This window comes from Nelumbo lutea, chromosome 4 (assembly GCF_056320005.1).
Source record: "Nelumbo lutea isolate HS-2025 chromosome 4, American lotus-T2T, whole genome shotgun sequence".
Classification (NCBI taxonomy): Eukaryota; Viridiplantae; Streptophyta; class Magnoliopsida; order Proteales; family Nelumbonaceae; genus Nelumbo; species Nelumbo lutea.
The window spans coordinates 36,640,769-36,666,125 of record NC_142687.1 but is presented as its reverse complement, the minus strand read 5'-3'; the positions used below and the strand labels follow the sequence as shown (position 1 = coordinate 36,666,125).

Here is a 25,357-nt window from a genome sequence, read left to right as displayed (position 1 = left end):
TTTGATAAATTAGGAAAGGGGTTGGAGAGAAAGGAAATATATTTAGGTTGTGTCTCATTGCAGTGCAATCTTATTTGCATTAGTATAAATGCATGGGAGTGCAAATGAAAAGAATGCAGATTTTGGTTTAACGTTATTATAGGTTTTTATTTTATTCTCTTTCATGTCTTATTTTACTTCATTTATAATGCAACCAAACAAAGGTAAAATGTAAAACATAAAATAAATCAGAATTTACACCTAAATCATTTGTATTATCATAATTCTGCACCAGTGCAAATTTATTTGCATAAATATTTGTCCTGGTAACATCCTTTTTTTAATTATTTATTTTTTTCTTTTTAACTTCCTTTCCTATTCGTTCTTCCCTTTACCTGATTTGTGATTTCTTTCTCAGTCACCCTAGTTCACCGATCGGATGTTTGAAGGAGGAAAGAATGGTAAGTCCAAAAGCTTTCTCAGTTTCAGAGAAATAAAATGATTAAAATAATTAATTTTCCTTTTGAATGAGTTCTAAAGTGATTCTTCTTTTAGCAAATCCCAGTGGATGGCTTAGAGCATTAAGACTGTTTCCTAGTCAAAGAGGTGAGAGGAAGCCTAACTCCCTACCTCGAGGTCCTCAAGGTCCTCAGACCTGTTGCACGTCTCATTGGTACTTGGTAAGGGGTAGGGCAAATCCAGGCCCAATTGTATGATCTGGACCTAGAGCGGAACAGGCCCAGTCAATCTAGGGTTAGGGCCTGAGCTATATCCTACCATAATGGGCCAATCCAGGCCCAATTCATGCTCATGTTATCACTTTTATCTTTCATTTGGATTTTTAAATGTCCAACTTAGAGATAGAATAGAATGAAATCAATTCCCAAAAGAATTTCAATTGAGAGGAGAAAATTCTTTTGCCCAAGGTAATAATTTTTTTGGGTTAATTATTCTTAGCTATATATGGGTAAATTACTCATACATCCCCATGGGTTTTTGGTCATAGCACTCCTTTGTTTTACCCAATAATTCATACCCCTTTTGACTAAGAAACTACAGGGGATTTTTTTATTAATGGAAGAGATAGGATAAATACAATAGTAGCAAAATGCCGTTAACAGTAAACACTAACCATGCCTATAAAACATGTATTTTGAAATTGATAAAAGTGCCAATATTTACAAACATTACATAATATTTTACCATCTCAATTATTATATTTTATCTTTCCTAAACTTGTTTTTCAGCTTTCAATGCTCACCTTAATATTATGGCAGGGCAATATGCAGTTTAAAGAAATACATGTAAGGGTGTTTTGGTCCATGCCGATAGAAGGGTTAAAAAGTGAAGGGCAAATATATTAAAGTACCCTTAAGTTATAGGTAATCAACTTATTTTATCCCTGCCGTTAGCGTCCGTTAACAAAAGGTTGAAAAAAAAACTATTTTACCCTTCATTTTTCTTTAATTTTTCAAAATTATGCCATCTGAATGTGTTAGAGCTTTCTTGTGCTCCCTTGCCACTTTCTTATTAATTTCATCTTCAAAAAAGACAAGATTACAGCCTTACAGGGGCCGGATAAGCAACAGAAACTCCACTACTTTAATAAACTAGTCATTACTCAGAGATAATTTGGGATGGAAGAAATAAAGCTGCCTTTGAATATGCACCTTCAATTCAGAACGAAATTTTACAACATATAGCAGACCATGGATTTCCAGAAGACATTATAGCTGATCATCAAAAAACAATGTCTTACATCTGTTTCTCAGTATGATTTCTTTTTATATGTTGATGGGTACTACTATGACTCAGTCACACAGTAGACTGCTAAAGGTTATGTGTTATTGACTAATAATAGCAAAGTTATTGCAGCTCAAGGAAAATTATGCAATTCCTGTTCCCCAGTTCAGATGCTAAATGGAGGGCAGTGCACCATGGCCTAGAAAAAGCTCGAAGACCACAGAGACATGGGAGCAAAACTGTGGAACTTCAGGCTCTCCATACCATGGTTAGTGGTAGTGGACCCACATTTCTGGTTCCCATGGCCATAGAGACAGGTACAACTTGTAATGTTCTAGTGAACCACAGTGTCTGCTTCTTCTCTTTGAAGGGAGAGAGATCCAGAGGGTAAGTCTGAGGCCTGAGGGGGAGAGGAAACTTGGAAGTATTAGTTAGGGAATTTCAGAACTGGTTAAATCAAGCTACTCCTGTTTGGGCCTAGAGTTCTCAATCTGTATTACCAGTTCTTTGGGCCAGGCCCAGATATGGGTTAAAAGGTCCATAACCCGTGGCCCATTAGTCCGTGATTCAGAGAGACTCGGGGTTTGGCAACGTTACATTTCCCGTGTTATTTTATCCAGACTATAAAAGCTTTTTCTCTTGAGACTTGTGAGTAGTGGTTAGGTTGCCTTCTTTCATCAGAGTCCTTTTATATTCCATCGTCCCGAGAATCAGTCCACTGCTCTCCCTCAGCTCTCCCTTTCTCCAATTCTGTAATTTGCATTACCTCTTTCTCAGTTTCTCCCAGTCTCGCTGTGTTTCTGGAGGGGGAAACCTAGCTGCATCCGTGTCTGTACAGCAAAATGGGTTCAGAAGGATCGAGGGTTGTAGGTGAATTTAGAACCCAGATTTTTTTCTTCTTCTCTATAAAATATTTGTGTTCTTTCTATTATGTCTTTTTTGTATTTGGTTCTGTGCTTCTGTTATGGTTTGTTTTAGTTTACAGTGGCTTCAATGAAATTTTGTATTATTCTTTGGTACTGATGCTTTTTCTAGATGTTTATGCCTTTACGCGTCCTTCCTGCCGGTTTTGCTTTTAGGGTCTTCGAAATTTGAGATCTTCGATTTGGATGGCATTTTGTCTGCTTAAGATTCCTTTCCATTCTCAATTAGATGCATTTCATTTGGAACTGATTAGCTAATTATTGAAGGCATTGGAATATCCTTATTCGTTAATGTACTTTGGGTAATCATCTATCGGCAATTTGTGAAGTTGGAGTCCAAGGGTTGGGGGTGCTCACTCAGCTTCATGTCTGAGGAGTAACTACTTTTTCTGTCGACAAGTTTAATTTTGATAACTTGATGTAGAAATCGAGTATTTTGAAGTTCATCGTAGTGTACCGTGTCATGGTTGCCATTTCCCTTGTCAGAATGCACTGTTAATACCTCAATCTTCTGTATTTATGCAATGATGTTTGGAATACCCTAAAATTGAAAAGTTCAGGATAAATGCTGGTCAAATATCTTAAGAAAGCCACGAGTGGATGAAAACAAAATGAGTTGATGCATTGAAGAGAGTCCCAGGACTCATAATCTGACAAAGGATGAATGTTTAGTAAAAGAAGATGGAAGTAGGGCTTGTATGACCAACTCAAAAAGGTTAGGATAAAGCTAATGGGGTTGAATGTTATGACTGAACATGCATATGTGATCTTGGTCCTAACTTTTTTTACTGTATGATATCAATAAATGGCCCTATCATATACTTAGTGATTCTGCATTCCATTGTAACATGGTGATCCCTTTCTCCTCTTTTTTCTATTGGTAGTATAAGTGGTTTTTCTGCCATAATCAATCTAGCGATTTAGCCATCTTATGATGCACAATAGTTTTTGGTATGATAATAGAAAATGATAACATTTAGGAATAATGTTTTATTGAAAAATATGATATCCCAAGGATTTGATCAACTACTTACAATCACAGTGAAACTGGAGGCTTTGAGATTTAAGATGGTGTACATTCTCTAAAAAGTTTTTTTTTTGACCAATTTCTCTAAAAGTTCTTTCTTGATATTTGCTATTTAAAAGTTCTTTTTGTCTGGGATGGAACATTCATCTTCCCAGAGTTGAATCATATAACAACCTTGGCTGGCTGCTGGTTTCCCTTTTCTATGAAGGACTCCCTTTTTTCTGGTAAATGACAAAAGAGATTGTGTAATATAAATGAGAGTGAGAGGCCCTCAAACTGTATAAAAGGTGTGAAATAGTATCCCTAAAAGGTATGACTATATATAATAATCCTTTACATGTCCAATTAAAAAATGATGAACATTCACTCATTCCTGAATATATCAGCTTGAAGACTAGAGAAGTTCTCCAATGCCCAGGCTCATCTCATGAGTATCCAATGTTCCCAATAATAGTCACATGAGTAGCTTCTTTGGCATGAAAAAGTCTGCTGTTCCTCTCCTTCTATAAAACCCAGCAGATGGCAAAAGGTGTGGAGTTTCAGAGAACCCTCCCCTTAGATGAGAAACCATGGATTCTTCATCCTCTAACAGACTCCCTTTTCCCCTCTATATCCAGCATTTTTCTCATTTGTTATAGCTAATTTTTACTGCCTCAACTGTTAAGTGGTGAGCTTGGTGGCAGAGTGTCAGCAACATTTTGGATTGAAATAATGTACAATACAATATTGATCAGGTCTCTGATATGTTTTCAAATTCCCAGAGGAGTTTCTAAGATCTTCATGCATTTTATTGTAGATTAGCTTCCAATTATGTTTGTATTTCTCATAACCTATAGTCATACCTTAGATAAGTTCTCAATTATGATTGGATTTCAAACAGATCTGCACATACAAATTATATCCATATAAAATACAATACTTCAAATTTCTCAGATTGCAAACCACCTGCAATCTGCCACTATTTATTTGATAAGCAACAATAAAATGTCTTTATTAATGAGAAAAACTTTGCTATTCAAGAGGTGATAGCAGGGTATAATTTTCTGTATGTTAAATCACTCCGTCTCCGTCTTAAACAATATTCAACAGAATGAAAGATCTGGGCAACTCCTGAGTTTGTTGTGATCTCACTTCATATAATTGAGAAAAAGTTACACAGGAAACTTTCATATCTATTCATCTCATTTTAAATTTCTTTGATATGATAATATCCATTTGCATAATACTCAACTAGCTGAAGACTTCATCAAAAGAGAGGGCAACTTGAGACGTATCCCTTTCACTATTAATATTTGACATTAGATAGGCTGTAATTACATTTATAGCATTATCAATAAAACAAATAAGATCTACAACATTGAATCTAAAAGTCTTTCTTGAGTATCCATTCTCAATTTCTTCATGAACATCTTGTGTCTGGTCCAGATTAGAATTATAAAATTGATCTATTAATATCCTTTAATGGGTTAGTGTGTGAACTCCTAACATGTTTATTTATTTATTATTGATTGGCAGTTCCCAGAAACTTCAGATTGTTGGAAGAGCTTGAGAGAGGAGAAAAGGGAATTGGAGATGGAACTGTAAGCTATGGAATGGATGATGCTGATGATGTGTATATGCGTTCTTGGACTGGGACCATAATTGGTCCTCCCAATGTATGTCTTATTTCACTCATTGTAGAATGATTGTTTGTAGATCAAGGCGTGGTATATATTTTTCTTGAATTTGCATTATCAATTGACTCACTTAAAAATTATGATACTTATCTCATTGGAAAAATATATGTATAGTGACCTTTACCTTTGGATGTGTCCCTTGTGCACCATCTGCACTGAACTATCCAAAATTTAGCACTGGATTGGTCAAGGATGGTCTAATTAATTATAGAAAGGGTTAGGTTGGTGCCTTGGTGAACAAAAAAGTCTATTGTGTCCATTTTCATAATATTCATTTAGAATCGCAAATTTTCACTTCTCTTTACAATACTCTCCATACAGAAGAATTTATATTTATTTCCTGCTGCTTGGCAGACTGTTCATGAGGGGCGCATTTACCAGTTGAAACTGTTCTGTGACAAAGATTACCCAGATAACCCACCAACAGTGAGGTTTCAAACACGGATAAACATGACATGTGTGAACCAGGAGACTGGAATGGTTGGTATCAGAAGCACACACATCTTTATTATACATGGTTTCTATTATGAGCTTATGTATCACGAACATTCCAGGTTGAACCTAGCCAATTCCCGATGCTGGCTAATTGGCAGAGGGAGTACACAATGGAAGACATATTGACCCAATTGAAGAAAGAAATGATGTCTCCTCAGAATAGAAAGTTAGCCCAGCCTCCAGAAGGTGAGTACATCTTCGTTGATTTTTAAGTGGGCCAAGTGGAAAAACTTTGGTTCTCCTGTCCTTGAAGTCTTAAACAAGCAGAATCTTCACTGTGAATCTATCCACCACTTGTTACTGTTAAATAGATGGGCCACCCCAAGGGTGAAATTGTTGTACTCACACCCGAAATGGGTGATGAGTAAGATGATTGAAACAATTTTAGGTCTCGTTTGTTTACCAGTAAATAAGAGGGGGAAAATTGGTCAATGGGTATCTCTTTCGCATTGACCAATTTTATAGTGTTCTTTTTGCATTAAGTACTAGGCTCTATGGTAAAGAGAGCTTCATTTACCCTAATAAAATTTACTCGTCTCCTATGTGGGTAAATAATTTTTCCACACGGGGGAAAAGTTTATAAAATATGATGGAAATTTACCCATTTTTACATTAGATTTTTATGGGTAAGAATGGCATTATATTACTTGAGAATCAAAAGAACATGGGTAAGTGAACTTACCCTTGTCCGGAAAACATTTACCTGGGTTAGTGAGAAATTTGTAAATGAACGGGCACTAATTAGCAATGTTGGCAAACTTGTCTAGACTGGACAGTTGGACTACCAAATCATGAATTGAGAGTTGAAATGGCTTTTTTTTTTCCAGTTCTTGGAAATGTTGACTTGTAATCTTACTCCAAAACATGTATTGTAACTTCAAATATTTATTGTTTTATGCTTATTTGCATGTAAAATAGCATCAAATGATAATCTGTGATCATTTTCTAATTTTTCTATTTTCACATTTTTATTATAAGAATTATGGTCTACCCCACCTCACAAATTCCTATTTAACCTTTTTATTTTATTTTTCAAAACCCCCACCTACCCCCTTGAATTTGTGTCAGATTCCTGATTCCTCCACCTGTCACAAATTTGGGAGGTGGGGGAATCAATAATTTGCCCTTTTAATTCAAGCAAGTAGAATGGTCCATTACTTATTATTGCAGACCTTGGGTTGTATTTCATCTACTTAATGGTAACAGACTAATAACATTAATTAAAGATGTAATTGCAAGTATCTTTTTAATGCCAGACCTTGCGTTTTAGGCCAAAGATGTTACAATTTTTATTTTTTTATTTTGTACAAGTAATGGAGGTTTTCGTGTAAAATATATTTTGGTAAATTGGGATAAGGAATTGTCATTATTGGGATGTACTTGCAGGAAACGAAGAGCAAAGGGTGGATCAAAAGGGGATAGTGCTGAAGTGTTGTATTCTCTAAATGTAGTATGACTAAATAGACTAGTGTATATAAATATATCTCTATGTAGATGGACTTGACATAGGCCTATTTTCTTCAATTTGTATGCATGCTCAAGGAAATTAATGGTCCAAGCAATTCAGAACCCGTAGTGCTAGTGTTCTTCTATTTTTATTTTTCTTTCTTTTTTTCTCTTTCTAGTTTCAAGTTTCAACAAATATACATGTAATGTAGAACTTTCGGTGTTCTATCATAATTCCACTACACCGTGGTCTAATAATGCATTGTTTTGGAGGTGTGCAAGAGTTTGATTCTGATTCAGAACCAGATATGGCTTTCTTACTGAAGGAATTTAGTTTGTTTTCCAACTTTTTCTAGCATCTAGTGAGAATGTAAAAGCCTCCTTTGATTCTTTTGGGGGAGCAACTTTGCAAATTTGCTCCTAAGGCTCTATTTGGAAGGAGTTCAAATACAAATATGTAGAGTGCAAAACCTTATATTTTGTATTATTTTGTTGTATAGATTTGTATTGTACATATTTGTACTCCTTCCAAACCTAAGGCTCAGTTTGGAAAGAGTACAAATGCAAATATGTACAATACAAATACATACAAAATAACATGAAGGGATTTTTAGACTGCCTTTGTCCATTTTGGTCCCTCCCCCCTCGGGTTTTATAAAACTGAATTTTGATGGCAGTAATGTAAGGAATCCAGGGCCCTCTAGGATTAAAGGAGTTTTCAGTAATGAGGAAGGGATTATTATTGTTTTATCCTTTGGTCTTATTGAAGAAGGTGAAGGGGTTTTCAGTAATGAGGAAGGGATTATTATTGTTTTATCCTTTGGACTTATTGAAGAAAGTGACTGTCTTAGGGTTGACATCCTTGTAGCGTTTGAAAGAATTCGAAGAACAAAGGAATTAAATATCAGTTGTTTGATCTTGGAAGGTGATTCAAAGGTGGTGGTTGATTGGTTGAAGACAGAGGACAATGGTTTGTGGAACTTTAACAATGAAGAAGAACAGTTCTTATTGGCTGGGTAGGGACTTTGAGATTCAATACAATTGGGTAAAGAGGAGTGCCAACTCATTTGTGGATGGGTTGGCTAAGCAAGGAATAAATAGGGAGTCTGTATTTTGGGCTAGTTTTTAATCTTTTATCTTTGCACTCCCTTTGTTTTCTATTCTTGGGGAGTTAAGATATTTTATCTCCCCTCTTGTATCCATATTCCCAATTTTCTTTTTAATTTAATGAATTTGATGTTATTGGTAAAAAAAATGGATTTTTAGACTGCAGTCCACTTCAGAATTCTGATTTGAATTGCAGACCTACAACGATTCAAATTTATAAACACCACCTATAACACCCATACCTACTCGTGAATTGGCATCAATTCCAAGCTGGCACCTACCCCCAACTGTACGATGAAGCTAGGATTTCTGGGGCGGACAGAACTGTAAAAACCCCTAATATAAAATACAAGGTTTTGCACTCTACATATTTGTATTTATACTCCTAAACTGAGCCTTAAGGAGTACAGATGCAAATATGTAGAGTGCAAAACCTTGTATTTTGTATGTATTTGCAGTGTACATATTTGTATTTGTACTCTTACCAAACTAAACCTAATGCTCAGTTTGGAATGAGTACAAATACAAATACGTAGAGTGCAAAACCTTATATTTTGTATCCATTTGCATTATATATATTTGTATTTGTACTCTCTCCAAACTGAGAATAATATAACATACAAGATTTTACACTTACATATTTGTATTTGTACTAATAAGGCTCAGTTTGAAAAGAGTACAAATGCAAATACCTATATTACAAATACATACAAAATAATACAGTTGCACTCTAGATATTTGTATTCTTTCCAAACCGAGCCCAAGTGTTATACCACTATGACTTGGTCTTCAAATATTATCAAGGGAGAGTTGTAACCTGTTTGTTTTGATGGATGGAGTTACAATAAAGGGTTTAAACACACAAAAGGTAATAATGCATTTAAGGTCGATAGAATAGATTTCATTTGCAGTAAGCAAAAGAACTTTCATGGAGATAAATGTACTATCTTCGACTATACTTAGTACCGAAATGCAACCTTTTGTGGCTTTACCAACACAGTTCCAGTTATTTATGGTGCATGCGTCTGACATGCAACTAGAACATTAGAAGTGACATCTGTTGTTTGAAAATATATTGTAGATTTTTGATAGAGAGAAGATATTATAGGTTGAGGTAGCCAGGTAGGCAATATCGAGAAAAGGAATGGGGAAAAATTATTTTAGGCAATGCTACACCTGCCTTCAGTTTCTGCTTTTCCTTTGGTTGACCAGAAAGAGTTTTTCTTATGCATTTTCTCCTCCGAGAGGGGGAAGCAATAAAAGTGAAAACCATAGATCTGCTAGCAACAAAATGTGTAGCACAGTGAACCCAGTGCCTAATTTCTGGGTTGAGGTATCAACTATCAAGTGTTCGGCCACATTTTCAGCTTTTTAGTACTTTTCAGGCCAAGTTATATTTGTCCATCTGACTCCATTACCATTACTATGTTTTAGGGTGAACCCCAAACTTAAATTACCGACCAGTGTATGCCAATTACCCCTGTGAAACAATTTATGACAATTTACGTTAACAAAACGTCCAGTTAGTATTAGCAAATGTGCATAGTAACTATAACGTATAACGTCAAGGAGCAGGAGTTGCAATGGACAAAAAAATTACGGAAAATTGGAGTTATAAACATCTAAAATGTCAACAATCCCCACTCTGCATCAATGTTTGCCCATGAATGGGCATCAATTTCGAGTTGGTGGCACATATCCTAATAGTACTTTGGGCCTATATATTCTGATCCTGGGCTGAATTGTAATTCTTCCAAAAAATTATTATACATCTATGGGGTTGGGGGCCTATTTGATTCCTAGATTAGAATTGCACATGTGAACTGAAATCCATGAACCATATACGTAAGATAATTTGAAGAAAGAAATAATAAGATGGAAATCAGCACAAGGGTTAATCATCTACCAAAGTGGTACTTTTATATTTTTTTCACTAGTGTCCGTTTGGTTTGCAGAAATAGGGGTTTGGAATCAGAATCGGAATGGGCCATTTCAATTTTAACTGTATTATTGGATGGAATTGGAATCTCATTTCTATTACTGATAGAATGGCATTCTCCCATTTGAAGGAATGGCCATTTCTCTTCCCCTCCGTTGGGAATGAATTCTTATTTCAGTTGATTCCAATTTCTATTCTCATTTTTGTCTGAACCAAACAGATTATGAGAATAGATCATTCCTTTTCCAATCTTAAGGGATTTTGATTTCAATTCCGACTATAAATCAAACGGATCTTTAATTTTTTTTGAAAGGTAAAAAAAGGAAGGGAAAGTAGAAAAACCTACAAGGTTTGTAAAGTTTTCCCTACCCTTTTCTTTCGATCCTTACTTTTTCCTTTAAACCAAACACAGCAAACATAGCCTTGAGGGCACATGTTAATGTTTTGACGTTTGGGAGAGTAAGTTCGTTGAGCAGCTGTGTTCCGGACAAGGAAAAGTTACTATTAGTTTCAATTTACAGTCTCTTGCATATGAAATTGCCAATGTTAACCTTTTAGATTTTCACCAAAAAACAACTTTTATGAATTTTGTGCGGGCCCCAACTCGGAACGTGAGAAGCCATATCCCGGTCTCTTCCAAACGGGCATTAATTGTTAGGAAATTAAGGACTTGAGAGTCACTTTAACACCCTGTCAAACATCCGCTTTGCAAGGGTTAACTGGTGTAGGTTTATGTCTATTCAATTGTTTAGGCTACAGTTTCTATATCCTCCTCAAAGCAATTTCAAGCAAATACTTAATTTCGGCTCAATTTGTATTTGTAGGACTTCAAATCAAAATTTGCCCATACATATGGTATGATATGCATCATTACCTGGAAGGTGGCAAAATACCAATCCATCCATATTGACCCACATTCACTATGATCCATCATCAATTATTGTTAAAGGGTCATAACCCACCCTGACTTATTCATATTGACCCATTTGACCCATCCATATTGACTCTTAATCACCCTCACCCATACTAACCCACCTACTTATATATTTGAAATCTCAAGACTGCCACGTGACAAAAACGAGTCAGGTCAGCCCGTATATCAAAAAATGCAAAAAATAGTAGGAAATTGCAGAAAAATAAAAAAAATACTAAAAATTGCAGAAAATTCAGAACTTTTCTAGAAAAAATCAGAAAATTTGCAAAAAATGCATAACTTTTATAAAAGTACTTTCGTAAAAGTGCTTTCACAAAAATACTTCCGTAAAAGTGCTTTCATAAAAATACTTCTGTAAAAATGCTTTCGTAAAAGCACTTTTATAAAAGTGCTTTTATGCTTTCATAAAAGTACTTTCATAAGTGTTTTCGTGTAAAAGTGCTTTTATAAAAGTAGTTTAGTAAAAGTGTTTTCACAAAAGTGCTTTCGTGTAAAGTACTTTTATAAAAGTGCTTTTATGTAAAAGTACTTTCATAAAAGTCATTTTCATAAAATTACTTTATAAAATTGTTTTTTGTAGAAGTGCTTTTTTGTGTAAAATTGCATCTGAATACGAAAGTTAATAAATTTTATTTTATTTCATTTTTTGTTTCAAAATGAAATGTAGCATGGTGGTTTTAGAATTCTAATGAGCTATAGACGCGTTAGGAGGTTTGAGTTCGGATCACTTTATCCTGGCCCGCACGACTCAATTCATCTTGATCTTAATGGGTACCTTCGACTCAACCCACCCTGACCCTTTTCCACTTTCCACTGACCCTAATGGGTTACTCGACCCATATTAACCTGCCAATAGATTTGATGGATATGAGTGGATTGGGTGGGCCAAATGTGTTAAGATAGTTGCCAACCCTAATTACCTAATTAATATGGGCGCTTTTATTTTAGTTTTGCTGCATCAATGATGGCCAATGCCAATTCTTTCCCCATATTAAGGATTGGTTTTTATATCTAATTAATTATTCAGATTTATGACTGAAAACTAAGGGGGTATTTGTTTCATGGACTCGTGGTTACTTTCGTTCATCTAGTTCACAAATAACCGGTGTTCTGAAGGATGCTTCCATTTTATTGTTGGTTCTATCTTCTATGGTTCTAGAACCTGTAAAATTCCCATATTTTAAATTGCATGGAGTTTTCTAATACAATCACATGGATCAATAAGAAGTCTCATATTGGCCAAGTGATTCAATGTATCACGCGTCAATTCTATAGAGTTTTTCTTATAAAAAATCTAATATATAATTTGTACACATAATAGCTGTACGATGAAAGTTGAATGCTGATAAGTGAATTGCTTTTATAAAATGCTGGTTGTGGTTCTTTGAGATTAAGAACACAATCGTTTTTGAAAAGAAGTGGTATGGTTCTGAAACACACCACCGTTTTTAACCACGAACTAAACAGCATGTTGTTTTCCTATGTGAAAGTTCCAATCAAGGTTCAAACTATTTGCATTTATTTAGGCTTTGTTTGCAATGAAAATTCAAACCGGATGCATTTACACCCTGTTCAGATTTTCAAAAGTTAGTTTGTAATTATGATTAAAATCCCTGACTGGTAGGAAATTTGCATTTTTTGTTTTATTTGTACTCATTTGCATTGTAAATTTTGCATTCCAAAAATCGATGTATAAGGCCATGTCTGGTTTTCTACCTTGGGCCTTGTTCTTTCATTTTTTAATCATTATGAGCAATAATGAATAACATTAGAGTGTTTGGTTACAAAATTCTTACCATGGACTTGGTTCTTTTCAAAATGAAAACTCAGCCCATGGTACAAAAAGTTGAAATAGCCTGCAGCATGAAAAATAATCAATGCCCCATATTGCTCATTTTCATTTTCCAAAAAAGTTATGTGCTGACAAGGTCTACAAAACTGCTAGCATAGATGCTTACATGGCAATGGTTTTAGAGGCCTAGACTGCCAACATAGAGCTTTTTTGAAGAATGAAAAAAAGCAATATGCATGGAGCATGTTTATATGATGTTAGGAATAGCAATAGGGCAGGGCAGGGCCAAGTTTTGCATGCCCGGACCTCCAACTCAAGTACCTAGTTCTGTACCCCAAACAGGACTAGAAATTCCAACACCAATCCTACATGCAAATCTCTTTTTTTTTTTTTTGAAACCTAAGTAGAACTATATTATGTTGTGTATGTATGTATATATAAAGACACACACACAGACACACATTTAGTGGGGTCAGGGTTGGATGTTGGATCAGGGTGGACAAATACCATTCTTGCCCCATCCCCCAGTCATCAAAATTTGGGGTTTTCCAAAACTCGGCTTGGCCAGGGTGGGGCAGGTTGGAACTTCAATGGGGACAGGTTAAATTTCCATCTCTATATTGTTACTATATTATGCTTATTAATATACCAATTTGACGAAATTGTTAGACATTTTATACTTTTTCATGTTACTCTTTTATTTTTAATTTTACAATTTTCAATTTCCATTTCTATTTAGAATTTCCAAGCTCTTTTCTTCATTTACACAATTGCCTACTCAATTCAGCAATTAGTTTTAATAGATGCTAATTGCTTCCTTTATACTTTCTTTTATGCAACCAAATGCAAAAGCTTTTCTAGTTTCTTGTCCTTTTTTTTGTTTATCATATTTTGCATTATAGATATAGGGCCCATGTGGTACATTTGTGTTTTGTTGGTGTGGGTCTTGCATGTTTCGACTATATATCCGCTATATATATCTATATTATTATTTTGATCGATAAAAAAGCAAAGAATTCATGCTTTTTGGTTTACAGCAACATTTTCTCATTATGCCCATTTCTACCTCCATTCTAAAATTTTATAATTGAAAAAGAGTTGAACCAAGAATGACCTAAATGAATACCACTTCCCCCTTCACTTTTTCTGGTGTAAAGCAGAGACCACATATCCACAGCATTTTCATTTTACTTCCGTTCAAATAAGCTTCAATTTTAACTCTTTCATATAAAGTAAGGGCCACATCATTTTACCTATAACTTTACTCCTCCCAAATAAACACAAAAAATTAAATTGGAAAAAGTATACCGGAATTTGCACCCAGCTCATTTGTACTCCCATGCAATTTCAGTATTTCAATAATTCAAGTTCAAACAAATGGAGGCATAGAGTCTAAGTTTCATGATACCGTTTTAAGAGATAGAATGATAGATTAGGATGCACTTATGAAAGCTTCTCAAAAGTGGAATGATTAAAATACGCATTGATACAGTTATTAAACCTATATGATTATGTTTATATGGAATAGTGGAACCTACATCCTAAAATTCTGGCAGACACTACAGCTGTTTCTTCTAGATTGCTGACTGGAATGCAAAGCTAGAATTCTGGAAATTTGACCATTGTCTTCAGAAAATATTACCTGTGACCACAGTTGCAGAACAATTCAGCGACCCCCCAATGTATAGTGAACACACCACCCTTTGAAATAAAAAATCAACTGATGTGATGTGTTGAATTAAGGTTATATTTGGTTTGAAGGAAAATGTAGGAAAGGAAGGGAAAGGTACGGAAACCTTTACAAACCTTGTATTGGTATCCCTATCTTTCCCTTCCTTTCCAGCCTAATTGCAAAGGGTGGTGTGTTCGTTCTTCATTGGGGTCCCAGGATTTTCTGTAACTATAGTAGAAGGTAATGCGAGCTCTATTGTCTTTTCTCCTTTCCTTTTTTTTTTTTTCTTTTGTTAACTAGCTGCACTATTCAACTAATCAGTGTTTGCTTCTGCTTCCTACAGTTGATCCCAAGAAGTGTGACACTTCGCTAGCAATTCTTGGTGTAATTATTTATTTTATTATAATGAAATGAATACTATTTTGATAGATAGATAGATAGATAGATAAGGTATTACTAATCAAATGGCTCCAACGGGTATTATGTATTTATCAAGTGTGGAGGCTTCTGGCCATCTATTTATTCTTCCAAATAATGTAACACAGGCTTAGCAACACAGTTCTGTTTTGGTCCTAAAACTGGATGATGTTTGTCTTTTTGATCGTGACTCGTGAGATAATGTGTTGTTTTAATGTTTTAAGAGAAATTTTTGCAGAACTGTTGAGTGTTGATAAAATTTATTTTATATCTAAACTGCCGGTTGTTAGAGGTACATTTTTCTTTGCATTTTAAACCATTAATCTGGAATATTGAGTCAATCCAGCTGGATCCCCATCTGTGACTGTCAGTCTTTCACACAATGCACCCCCAACAGCAAGACATGGGCAGTCATTTCTTACCTCTGTTTTCCTTTTAAGCTTATAACTGGTGTATATTTTATAAGATCTTTTGCTCTAAAGGCCTCATAGTTTTCTATGAGAAGTGAAAACTTAAAAGCACTCCTACAAATTTATTGAAACACATGAGATATTTTGTATTTTTTTTTTCAATGTTCTAAAAACAGAGTAGGTTGTTTTACTTACCTGGAGCTGGAATGTTGCATAGAATAGAGTTGTATGGAGGGAATATGAGCTATCTTAGGCCAGTCTTCTCCTCCCTCTTGCAATCGACTTTTTATTTCTTCAGGGCACTTCCAAATAGTCAAAGAATGGAGGCTGCTGGGCAGTTTCTCCTCAGAAATAGACTTGGTATTTTTAGACCAATAGATAGTCAATTCTTGGAGAGAGGTGAGCTTGTTCAGTCCCTTGGGCAAGAAGGACGAGAGACTGGATTTATAGATCTTCAATTTGGGAAGAGAAGCAAGATCTTGTAACCCAACACCCTCCTCCAAAACAGGTGTCATTTTATTGGTCCACTCGATGATCAATTCCTGGAATGATGTGAGCTTGTTGAGTCCCTTGGGCAAGTATGCTAGACTTTCACAGCCTCTAATTTCCAATCTCCTAAGAGAGGCCAGAGCTTGTAAGTCTGGCAATGATTGAAGCATATTGCAATTGTAGATTTCCAAATTCTGAAGAATGGCAAGATCTTGTAATCCCTTTGGCAATGACAAGAGGCTTTGAAAACACCAAATTTTAAGTGTTTCAAGTGTTTTTGCCAAAGGATGCAATATTGCTGGGGGTAGGAATGTTGTATTTGGAAAATTACGAATCTCCAACTTGGACAATGAAGGGCAATTATGCATACAACTCAATATTCTCCCATCACAATTTTCTAATGATAGTCTAGAAGTGGATGGAAGCATTGGCAGATAAGTCAACACAGAACATGCCCTAATGTCTACTTCTTCCACAGAAGGGAGGAGATGGGGCAACTTCACTAAATTGGGACAACATCCAATCGAAAGCTCTTTAAGGCAAGGAAATTCACCTTCCTCTGCTCCCCACCATCCCCTCAAACTTTTCATCTTCTGGATGCATAGCAACTCCAACATTTGAAATCCCTTGTAATTGTTGTTGTTATCTCTGTACCCATAAAACTCTTTACCCATATATTCCACTTCTTTCATACCATGCATATACAGGTATTTCAGTGAAGGTAGGTTCCCAAAAGCAGGGAGGAATGTGCAATTTTTGCAGCCATAGAGTTGTATATGGACCAACATATCATAATGCTGGAATTCTTTCATCATCCAGTTTGGAAAACTTGATCCACCATAATGATGTAAACTGAGACACCTCAACTTTGTAGAAGGTTGTAGGCCCTCAAGTACAGATTCTGCACTTGCTCCATTTCCTAGAAAGTTTCCATCAAAATTGCTGCTCCATTCTAATATTAACTTAGTGATTTGATACTTATTCATCAGGTTAGCTCTTTTGGCCTTCTCAATATCAGATACATTCTCCAGCCCTAAAACATGCAAGTCATCTCTAACATGACACAGGTCTTTCAACTCTCCTATTGTGCTTCCGTCGTTGTCATTCTTCTTTCTCACATTGAAGAAACGCAATGTTTTCAAAAAACATAATCTCCCAATGCCTCTTTGAGTGAATTTGTTCCACATGTTGCATTGTTCTCCCCAGATATTGTCACCCATCTCTATGTGTTGGAGGCTGATTAGGTTTCCCATGTTTTCAGGAAATTCATCAAGCACACAACCATTAAGCATCAATATTTGCAAATTGTATATGTTGCACAATGACTCGGGTAGCACTTGAATGCCAGTCCAGTTGAGGTTAAGCAATCTTAGATGTTTCAAATTACCAATTGAATCCGGCAAACTATTGAAACTATTAATTCCACTCAAATCCAACACACGTAGGCATCCAAATTGTTCAATTAAGTGACGAGGGCCATGTAAAACTTCTTCCTCCTTAAGAAACCAACTTCTTTGTAACAATATAAATGTCGATAAATCCTTGTATTTGTATAATTCCATTTCCATTGGCTCTGGTTGGAAACTAACCATTGATATACAATGCACCTTTTCAGAGATGGTGTTATGTGATTTTCCTTTCTCCAACCTATAATACTTGTCTTTTGAAACTAACTCTGCTAAATCATGCATCATATCATGCATCAAGAATATGCTTTCATCAATATCTGAGTACTTTTGGAAAAAGGACCTATTCAACAATTCATCAAAGTATTTGCTGCCAAGGTCTTCTATAATGTCAACTTGTTTGGATGGAATAAAACCTTCTGCTATCCAAAATAGGATCAGAGTTTTCTTATCAAATCTATAGTCTTTAGGAAATAAAGAGCAATATGCAAAGCACAGTTTTAAATGTGCTGGAAGGTAGTGATAACTAAGGCGCAAAGCTGGCAAAGTCTCATCTCCTTCTACCTCCCACATTTCACTTTTTAAGATTAAATCCCATTTCTTCACATCTGACTCATTGCATAGAAGTCCACCCAATGTATTTATTGCTAGGGGCAACCCTTTGCATTTCTCAACTATTCTCTTTCCAATTTCTTCTAGTCTCGGATCGATGCCAAAATTCTCCTCATCAAAGGCCTTTTTCTTGAATAACTCCCAACAATCTTTGTTTGGTAAAAGTTTCAACTCAAGAGTTTTTATAGCACCTGTAATGGAGGAAATGCTTTTAAATCGCGTGGTTACTATAATTCTACTTCCTTTGTCTGCAACACTAAATGAGACCTTAAGGGCATTCCAGGTTTTATGATCAACACTCCATATGTCATCGAGCACAAGTAATAATCTCTTTCCCCTTAGTGCATCTCGAAGTTCACATTGAAGCAGGTCTAAGTTACTGATATTGCATTCTTTCCTAGTTGCAGACTCTAGAATTTTTCTACTTAACCTAAAAGCATTAAAATCTTCAGACACGCAAACCCATGCCCTCATTTGAAAATGTTTTACAACATTTGGGTGATTGTAGATAAGTTGAGCAAGCGTTGTCTTGCCAATACCTCCAATACCCACTATAGAAATAACATAAATTTTCTTGTTATCGTATTGATCAGATAACAATATTTTTATCATCTCTTTTGCATCTTCCTCCCTACCAAAAACATCAGATTCATCAACAAAGGAAACACTCTCCTGACGTTTGTCTAATGAGGAAACAGTTTGTAGTCTTCTTTCCTTCACGTCAAGTTCCCATTTATCTGAACTAATCAAATTGAGATAATTGGGTTTGATCTTCTCTTCAATCTCAGCCATCTTTTTTTTCAGATCATTTATGACACTTGGGATTTCATATTTATGCAATATCTGTTGCTTGTTGAAAGAAAAGTTGATGTATTCGCGTACCTTTCTCCCCGACCCGGTCCTAGAAATGTTTAGATTGCTCTCATCTTCGAGACACTGTCGGTGAGATTCATAAATGAACTCGTCCATGGTATAAGTGGCACTATAAACCACATCCCTGATCTCTCTAAGGAAAATCTTCAAGCATGTATCTTTCATTTGCATCTCCTCTGCAACACAAGATATTTCATAAATCAGTTGGAGTATTTTGCAGAGGTCTCTCAGTTCATCTTCAACGCCCCAATTCAACCCAAAATCAATCAACAAATTGGAGCACAACTTGTCAAGCAATGCCTGAACAAGTGGAGATATCACCACGTCTTCTCCCGTTGCCATACTTTCTTGACTGTTGGACTTGGACGACGTATGAAGGAGAGAGAAGCGTGAAATCTAACTGGAAATCGAAAATTTTGGCCTCTGGATTTTTTTTTTTAATTGTCAAATAATTAGCATCTAATTGATCCCCGCTTTTATGATGCCGGAGTGGTTAAGTCGTCCAAGTCGTCCAAAGTCGTGGTCAAATAATTAGCATCAAAGTCGGGCCCGATATTTTAGGCTATAACCCGAGCCCGCGGGTTTGAAATCTTTTCAAATCCGACTTAGATCGGCCTAGCCTCTCCGGTCTGTCGGATTATCTGGCCCATGAACAGGTTTATTCAACACCCCTTTCCCATGACTCCACACCCCAGCCCCAATCTGCCAATCATTGATTCTTAGACTATAGGTGCAAATTGATCCGATCCTATTTGATCGAATTTGAATCAGCCCTGTTCAGATCTTTGCATCGAATTCGAATCACTGCTATTTGATTCAAAAAAGATTCCATCCGATATATATGTTATATATTTATATAAATAAATATATATAATAAGTATATATGTTATTTATTTATTTATAAATATATATTTTTATTTTTATAAAATCATATGTATATGATGAAAATAATTAAAAATATTTGTATTTTTTGATTTTCTTTATTTAAATTGCTATATTTTATTTTTAACAATTTATTAATTTTAAAGAAAAAAAATCAAATTGAATCAGACCCAAATATCTGACTTCCTAATTGAATTCAAATTCAGATCCATGTCTATCGGATCTAATGCAATTAGTAATATCTGATAAGATTCAGATATACCCTGATTCGAATCAATCGGATCGTTTGCATCCCTATCTATTGACTTGAAAAAAAAATTGAGAGTTGGCGTCCTGGGGAATTCTGATGGGCCATTTTGCTTGAGACCCATTATGCAATCCAGCTCGGACTCAGTCCTCATAATACCCTGTTTACACCGTTCTCACCGCCATTTGCAACCATATATTAGGAATATCTTCATATTTTTATGTTTTATTTTATGGGAAGATATTCATAATTCACAGCTGCAAGTGGCCGTGAATACAGTGTTGTAAGTACTGAATCCGATCTCTATGCAATTAGGGTGGATTTATTATTTGATTTAGGACATTAAATATTAAAATTTGGTTTAACTTATGATTAAATAATTTATATTATCTACAAGAATTGGATTCACTCTAGGAATGAAAACGGGGCAGGTTTGGGGTGGGGATTATATTTCCTGTCTCCGCCCCCAATTCTGAAATTAACCCCATCTTCGTCCCCGATCCCCACTGGGGATAAAGTTTGTCCTCAATTCTCGATCCCCAATGAGGATGGGTTCATCGTGGGGACCCGAATCCTAAAAACTTTTTAGATAATAGTTTTTTTGAAAAAAATTACTTAAAATAAATAAGAATTTTAAATTATAAATAATATTAGAAATATGTTTTGATATATATATATAAATATTGGGATCGGGGACCTCAATCCCCATCCCCGACCCCATTGGTTTGGGAAAAGTTGGGTTTCCATCGGGGATAGGAAAAATTGTCATCCCTAATTCATTCTAATGTAATGTCTTTAAAACTTTTATTCAAATTATTAATTTAGTTAGGAAAATAAAATAAAATTGGATTTGATTTGTTATTAGAGAATACAGGTTAATTATCCTACTATTAGATTGGGAAACAGCACGATTTGAGAACCAGAATGGGATCTGCTAACTGCACTGTACATATATTTTACTTTAAATAAAATTCATTTTGAAGAAGCACTTTTATATGAAGGATTTGAGAGGAAATTAAAAATTTCCAATTTTTTTGTCCTAATTAAAAATATAAGGAGGTTTTCACCAATATGCTTTTATGCAAGATTTTGTTTTTGAAACAAAAACAAAAACAACTGCCATGTTGAAAAAATCCATTGGTTATTCATACAGAATTCAGTATACATATAACATGAGTGTTAATATGTTAATTTTCTACAAATGGGCCCGCTGATTGATGGAATGGGCCTATTGAATATCATGTATCTATATGTTGAGGATTGCAACCATTAATAATGCAACGCCACCTTACACAGTTGGTGTTCTTGTTTCGTTTGATTCACAACCAATACTTTTTGTAATCTTGTTGGTTTGGATTGGTAAGCCCAGAACATATAAATGGGCTTCTTTGGCAATGGCGATGTGGTGGCCTTGGAGGAAAAAAGTAGGGCACACATTATAAGTTTCAAAGGCCAACTCTTGGGCTTAGTTTATGAAGGGTTACCAAGTTTCATGGTCGAAGACACGAGTAGAAACATATCTTCTTATTTCTTCTCCTTTAACTTTCACCAAGTAGGCCTTTGAAGGTGATGCTGTCTGATTCGAGGTGTTTCAAATTAAGATCGCAGTCAGACAATTCTGCCAAATGGGTGAAATCGAGGTGAAAGGATGAAGTCATGCATCGGAATCTGTAATCAAGAATAAAGGTCAGAGGCCCGAGGAAATGCTCGTCCGAGCCGAAGAAGTAAAGTAGAAGTATAAAGATTCAAAAGTCCCTTACTCCGAGCAGAAATTACCTATTTATAGTTGGAGGTCCGTGTCCTATTCAGATGAAACTTCTGGGGTTGTCGGGAAGAAATTACCTGTCGAGGTTAACTTTTTTGTCCATGCGGGACTCTCTTTCTTGATTGCGCTTATTTATCCCATGTGATACCGATGTGACTGGAGAGATAAAATAGCCACAAAAGCTGCCATGTGGCAACCATGGCCAACTCAAACAGAACCAAAACAGAAGCCAAGGCATTTAATGGTTTGTCTCAGGGCAACGTATTGGAGGCTACATTTCAACCAAGGCTAGTGTTAATAGGGCTAAGAATTGCAAAAGGATCGGAACTTCTCTCCATTATTAGTAGTGGGTAATTCAGACAACATAAATAGGCTAGGAAAGAGTTAAAGGAAGTCCCTTGGATATTAATAGCGTTTTGGTTGAATCAAGGGACCTTGTTTTTTCTGTGAATGCTTCTCTTAGATGGATCCCCCAAGAGATCAAAATCCGTTAGCTAATATTTTGGCAAAAATTGGAGTTAATAAATTGGATATGTATAGCAGCACTATAATGCTTTGATTTTTTTTGGTATCTTCTCTCAAAAACCACTAACCCATGGCTCTCGAATCAGAAAAATGGTGTTCTTTTAAATACAGTTATTTATAACTTTCTCAGCCAGAAAACATGGTTCACTAATGTGAACATAACATAACAATTATAAGGTGTGTCTCATAGCTCAAATCATAATGCTTCTACTTGATAATCATACAATCAAAAGCAAATAGTGAAATTACATGTACATATGAATCATATAATCAATGAATTTGGGACAAAAAAGTTAGGGGTACAATTTAGGTGAGCCCAACCTGAGCCTGGTCTGGCTCAATTAAATCCTTTTTTTTGAGTTTCTCAGGTCTAATCAGGTTGGTCTTGGATTGAGGTATAGAGCAAGGTTTAAAGTATTGATACAGGGCGTATCGGTTTGTTTTGGTACTGCTTTTTTTTTATTTTTTTTTCAAATCTGGTTCAGAGGGGCTGGTCCCGTGAACCATTCACTGACCCAAAACACCCCTCATAGGGAAGTATTGGGAAGGCCCCGATACAATACATATTGGCTGATACAATCCGACACGTATCAAAATTTTGATCCTTTGGTATCGAGTACCCTAACTTGACTCGGTCCAATTTGAGCCTACCCAAAATTTTATGATATACATATCTACATATTATCAACCTATTTTACTTGGAAATTGATTTATAAAGTTAAATACACCAAAGCCCAAGCCCAGCTCAAGATGTTGGGTTAAGTTCAAGTTAGGCATAACATTACCCCTTATGGTTTAGTTAATTGACTAAGTGTATCCTTACTATTTGAAAATTGACTAACATTACCCATTCTATTTCTGACAATTGACTAATACTTTCCTTACCGTTAATTCTCCTTAATATTTGGGGTAAATTACAAAGACCCCCTTGTACTATAAGGTTAGTGATAAAGTCCCCCCTATACTTTTTTTTTTGTGACAAAGACCCCCTGAACTTTAACCGTTAGACAAAGACCCCCTTAGCCGTTAAGTCAATTGATGGAAAGCATTAAATTACCAAAGTACCTCACTAAATTTTTTTCAAATTTCTTTTTCTTGTTTTTTTTTCTTAAAATCTATTTAACCTATTGTTTTCCTTGTTTCACTTCACATACCTTGATGTTGTCTTTGATTAAGTCTTCTAATTCATCATTTTTCACATTTTCCCCTTTATTCCGTCGGTATCAAGAGAGAGAAACGGAGATATAAGGATACTAACAGTGATTGCTCCTCGTTCAAGAAGTAAATTCCTTGATTGACCCTTCATCAGACATCAACCCCACAGGTTGGGTTGCCCATTTGGACAAAGAGGGAAGAAGAAGAAAAAACATAAAGGAGAGAGAAATATCGATAGAAATTAGGAATGACAATTTTCCCTATTTCTCCGATCTCCATGGAAATCCGCCCCGAATGGGGCGGGGATGGGGATGATTTCCCCCGTGGGGACGGGGATAGGGAAATTTTCATCCCCGTTAGCGGGGACGGGGTGGGGACGACGAGAGCACTCTTGCCCCGCGGGGACCCCGATCCCCGCCCATGGGGTCCCTACTAATATATATGTATATATGTATACATACATCTATATATTAATATTTTAAAAATATGATTGAATATTTTTGAATGTTTTTTAATAGATTGTAAATTTTAATTATTTTATTTTTATTTTTTAAATAAAATAAAAAATAAAAACAAAATTATTAACATTATAAAAAATTATAGGAAATGGGGATCCCCATGGGGATGGGATGGGGAAAACCTTCTCCCCACTAACGGGATGGGAACAAAGACGGGATGAAGATTTTCATGAAGACGGAGATGGGAAGAGGAGAATTCAAAGTAGAGGAAGCATAACCATTCCTAATAGAAATTGAGTGTACCGGTGGCATAACCATCCCCGGTAAACGGTGGAACAAGGAGAGTTCGAAGCAGAGGAGGCATGACGAGCCAGAGAAAGAAAGAGGGGAATCTAATAATGATAAAAAGGTTTGGTGGGTATTCAAATTTCAACTAAAGAATAAATTATTCATTTAAGACAAAACGACTGTTAATCTACAACGACGATGTGAGCTCCCACAGGGTTGCACTAGCTGATACTTAAAGGCGGTTCCGACCTGAATATCGGTGTTCCGACTGCCAAACGTGAAATACACCGGACAATTGACGTAGATATTGTTGGGGAAGAATGGGGTCACTGTAACTTTGGAGGAGAAGCTCTAAGGCGGGTCTGAAGACACTGTCTTTAGAACGTTATTTGCCCCCACTCAGTTTTACTGAGTTTGCTGTTAGGTTACAGGCAAATTCGTTCACAGGATACAACAGAGCCTTGGGCGAGAATCTGCAACCAGCAAAGTTGAAGAGTCTCCAGAGAAACCTTCTGTGAGACTGTAGTAGACTGGACTGAGAGAGAGAGAGAGAGAGTGAGTGAATTTCGAAATTGTGTGTTTTGAGGTCTGATTCATGCTCCTTAAATAATTTGTGAAAAGGTATGAAGAAAAGGTAGGTGTTGGTTTAGAGAAGGCACCTTGAACAGTCAACGGTGATCAACGGTCATCAACGCACCAAAACCAGAGCCGCGCATCGCGAGCCACGCGGGTGTGCACAAAGTGCGAGCAAAGTGCGCCTCTAAAGCGCCCCATTGCACCGCACACACACGCGTGTTGTGCGGTATCGAATCCCCATACTCTCCTCTACTAATTCTAAGGAGTGTAAATCAGCTTCTATTGAAATACTGAAAACAAAACTTATAATTTTCCAATGTGGGACAAGTTCAAAACTGGGTTTTGCAAGAGAAAACTGATTTTTCTCAATCAAGTGTACAGGTGCAATTTCTCATGTAATTGATCAATCAAACCCATTGGATTTAATCTCTCATGAGATTAAAATCCAACAATCCCCCACATTGATTGATCAATTACATAGTTCTCTCTCAATCCAAACTACTATGACACACTTATGCATA

The 25,357-nt window shown here is 35.9% G+C and overlaps 2 protein-coding genes across 2 annotated transcripts; one reads left to right on the top strand and one right to left on the bottom strand.

Moving 5' to 3' along the window:
• Nucleotides 1-2,317: 2,317 nt before the first annotated feature.
• On the top strand, nucleotides 2,318-7,594 carry LOC148855218 (ubiquitin-conjugating enzyme E2 variant 1A-like). Its single transcript, XM_088985198.1, has 5 exons — nucleotides 2,318-2,592; nucleotides 5,188-5,327; nucleotides 5,703-5,828; nucleotides 5,903-6,029; nucleotides 7,230-7,594. Exons 1-5 carry the CDS (start codon nucleotides 2,565-2,567, stop codon nucleotides 7,286-7,288), a joined length of 480 nt encoding a protein of 159 aa, XP_088841324.1. The 5' UTR covers nucleotides 2,318-2,564; the 3' UTR covers nucleotides 7,289-7,594.
• A 7,867-nt stretch (nucleotides 7,595-15,461) lies between these two features.
• LOC148855217 (putative disease resistance RPP13-like protein 1) lies at nucleotides 15,462-19,282 on the bottom strand. Its single transcript, XM_088984884.1, has 2 exons — nucleotides 15,756-19,282; nucleotides 15,462-15,597 (listed from the first exon to the last, which is right to left on the bottom strand). Exons 1-2 carry the CDS (start codon nucleotides 19,280-19,282, stop codon nucleotides 15,462-15,464), a joined length of 3,663 nt encoding a protein of 1,220 aa, XP_088841010.1.
• Between the last annotated feature and the right edge of the window lie 6,075 nt (nucleotides 19,283-25,357).

Coding starts and splice junctions, on each gene's coding strand:
- LOC148855218 (XM_088985198.1), top strand. CDS start 2,565: ATGGGTTCAGAAGGATCGAGGGTTGTAG. Junction 5,328..5,702: donor CCATAATTGGTCCTCCCAAT/GTATGTCTTATT, acceptor GCTGCTTGGCAG/ACTGTTCATGAGGGGCGCAT. Junction 5,829..5,902: donor TGAACCAGGAGACTGGAATG/GTTGGTATCAGA, acceptor CGAACATTCCAG/GTTGAACCTAGCCAATTCCC.
- LOC148855217 (XM_088984884.1), bottom strand. CDS start 19,282: ATGGCAACGGGAGAAGACGTGGTGATATCTCCACTTGTTCAGGCATTG. Junction 15,598..15,755: donor ATGCAACATTCCAGCTCCAG/GTAAGTAAAACA, acceptor AATATACACCAG/TTATAAGCTTAAAAGGAAAA.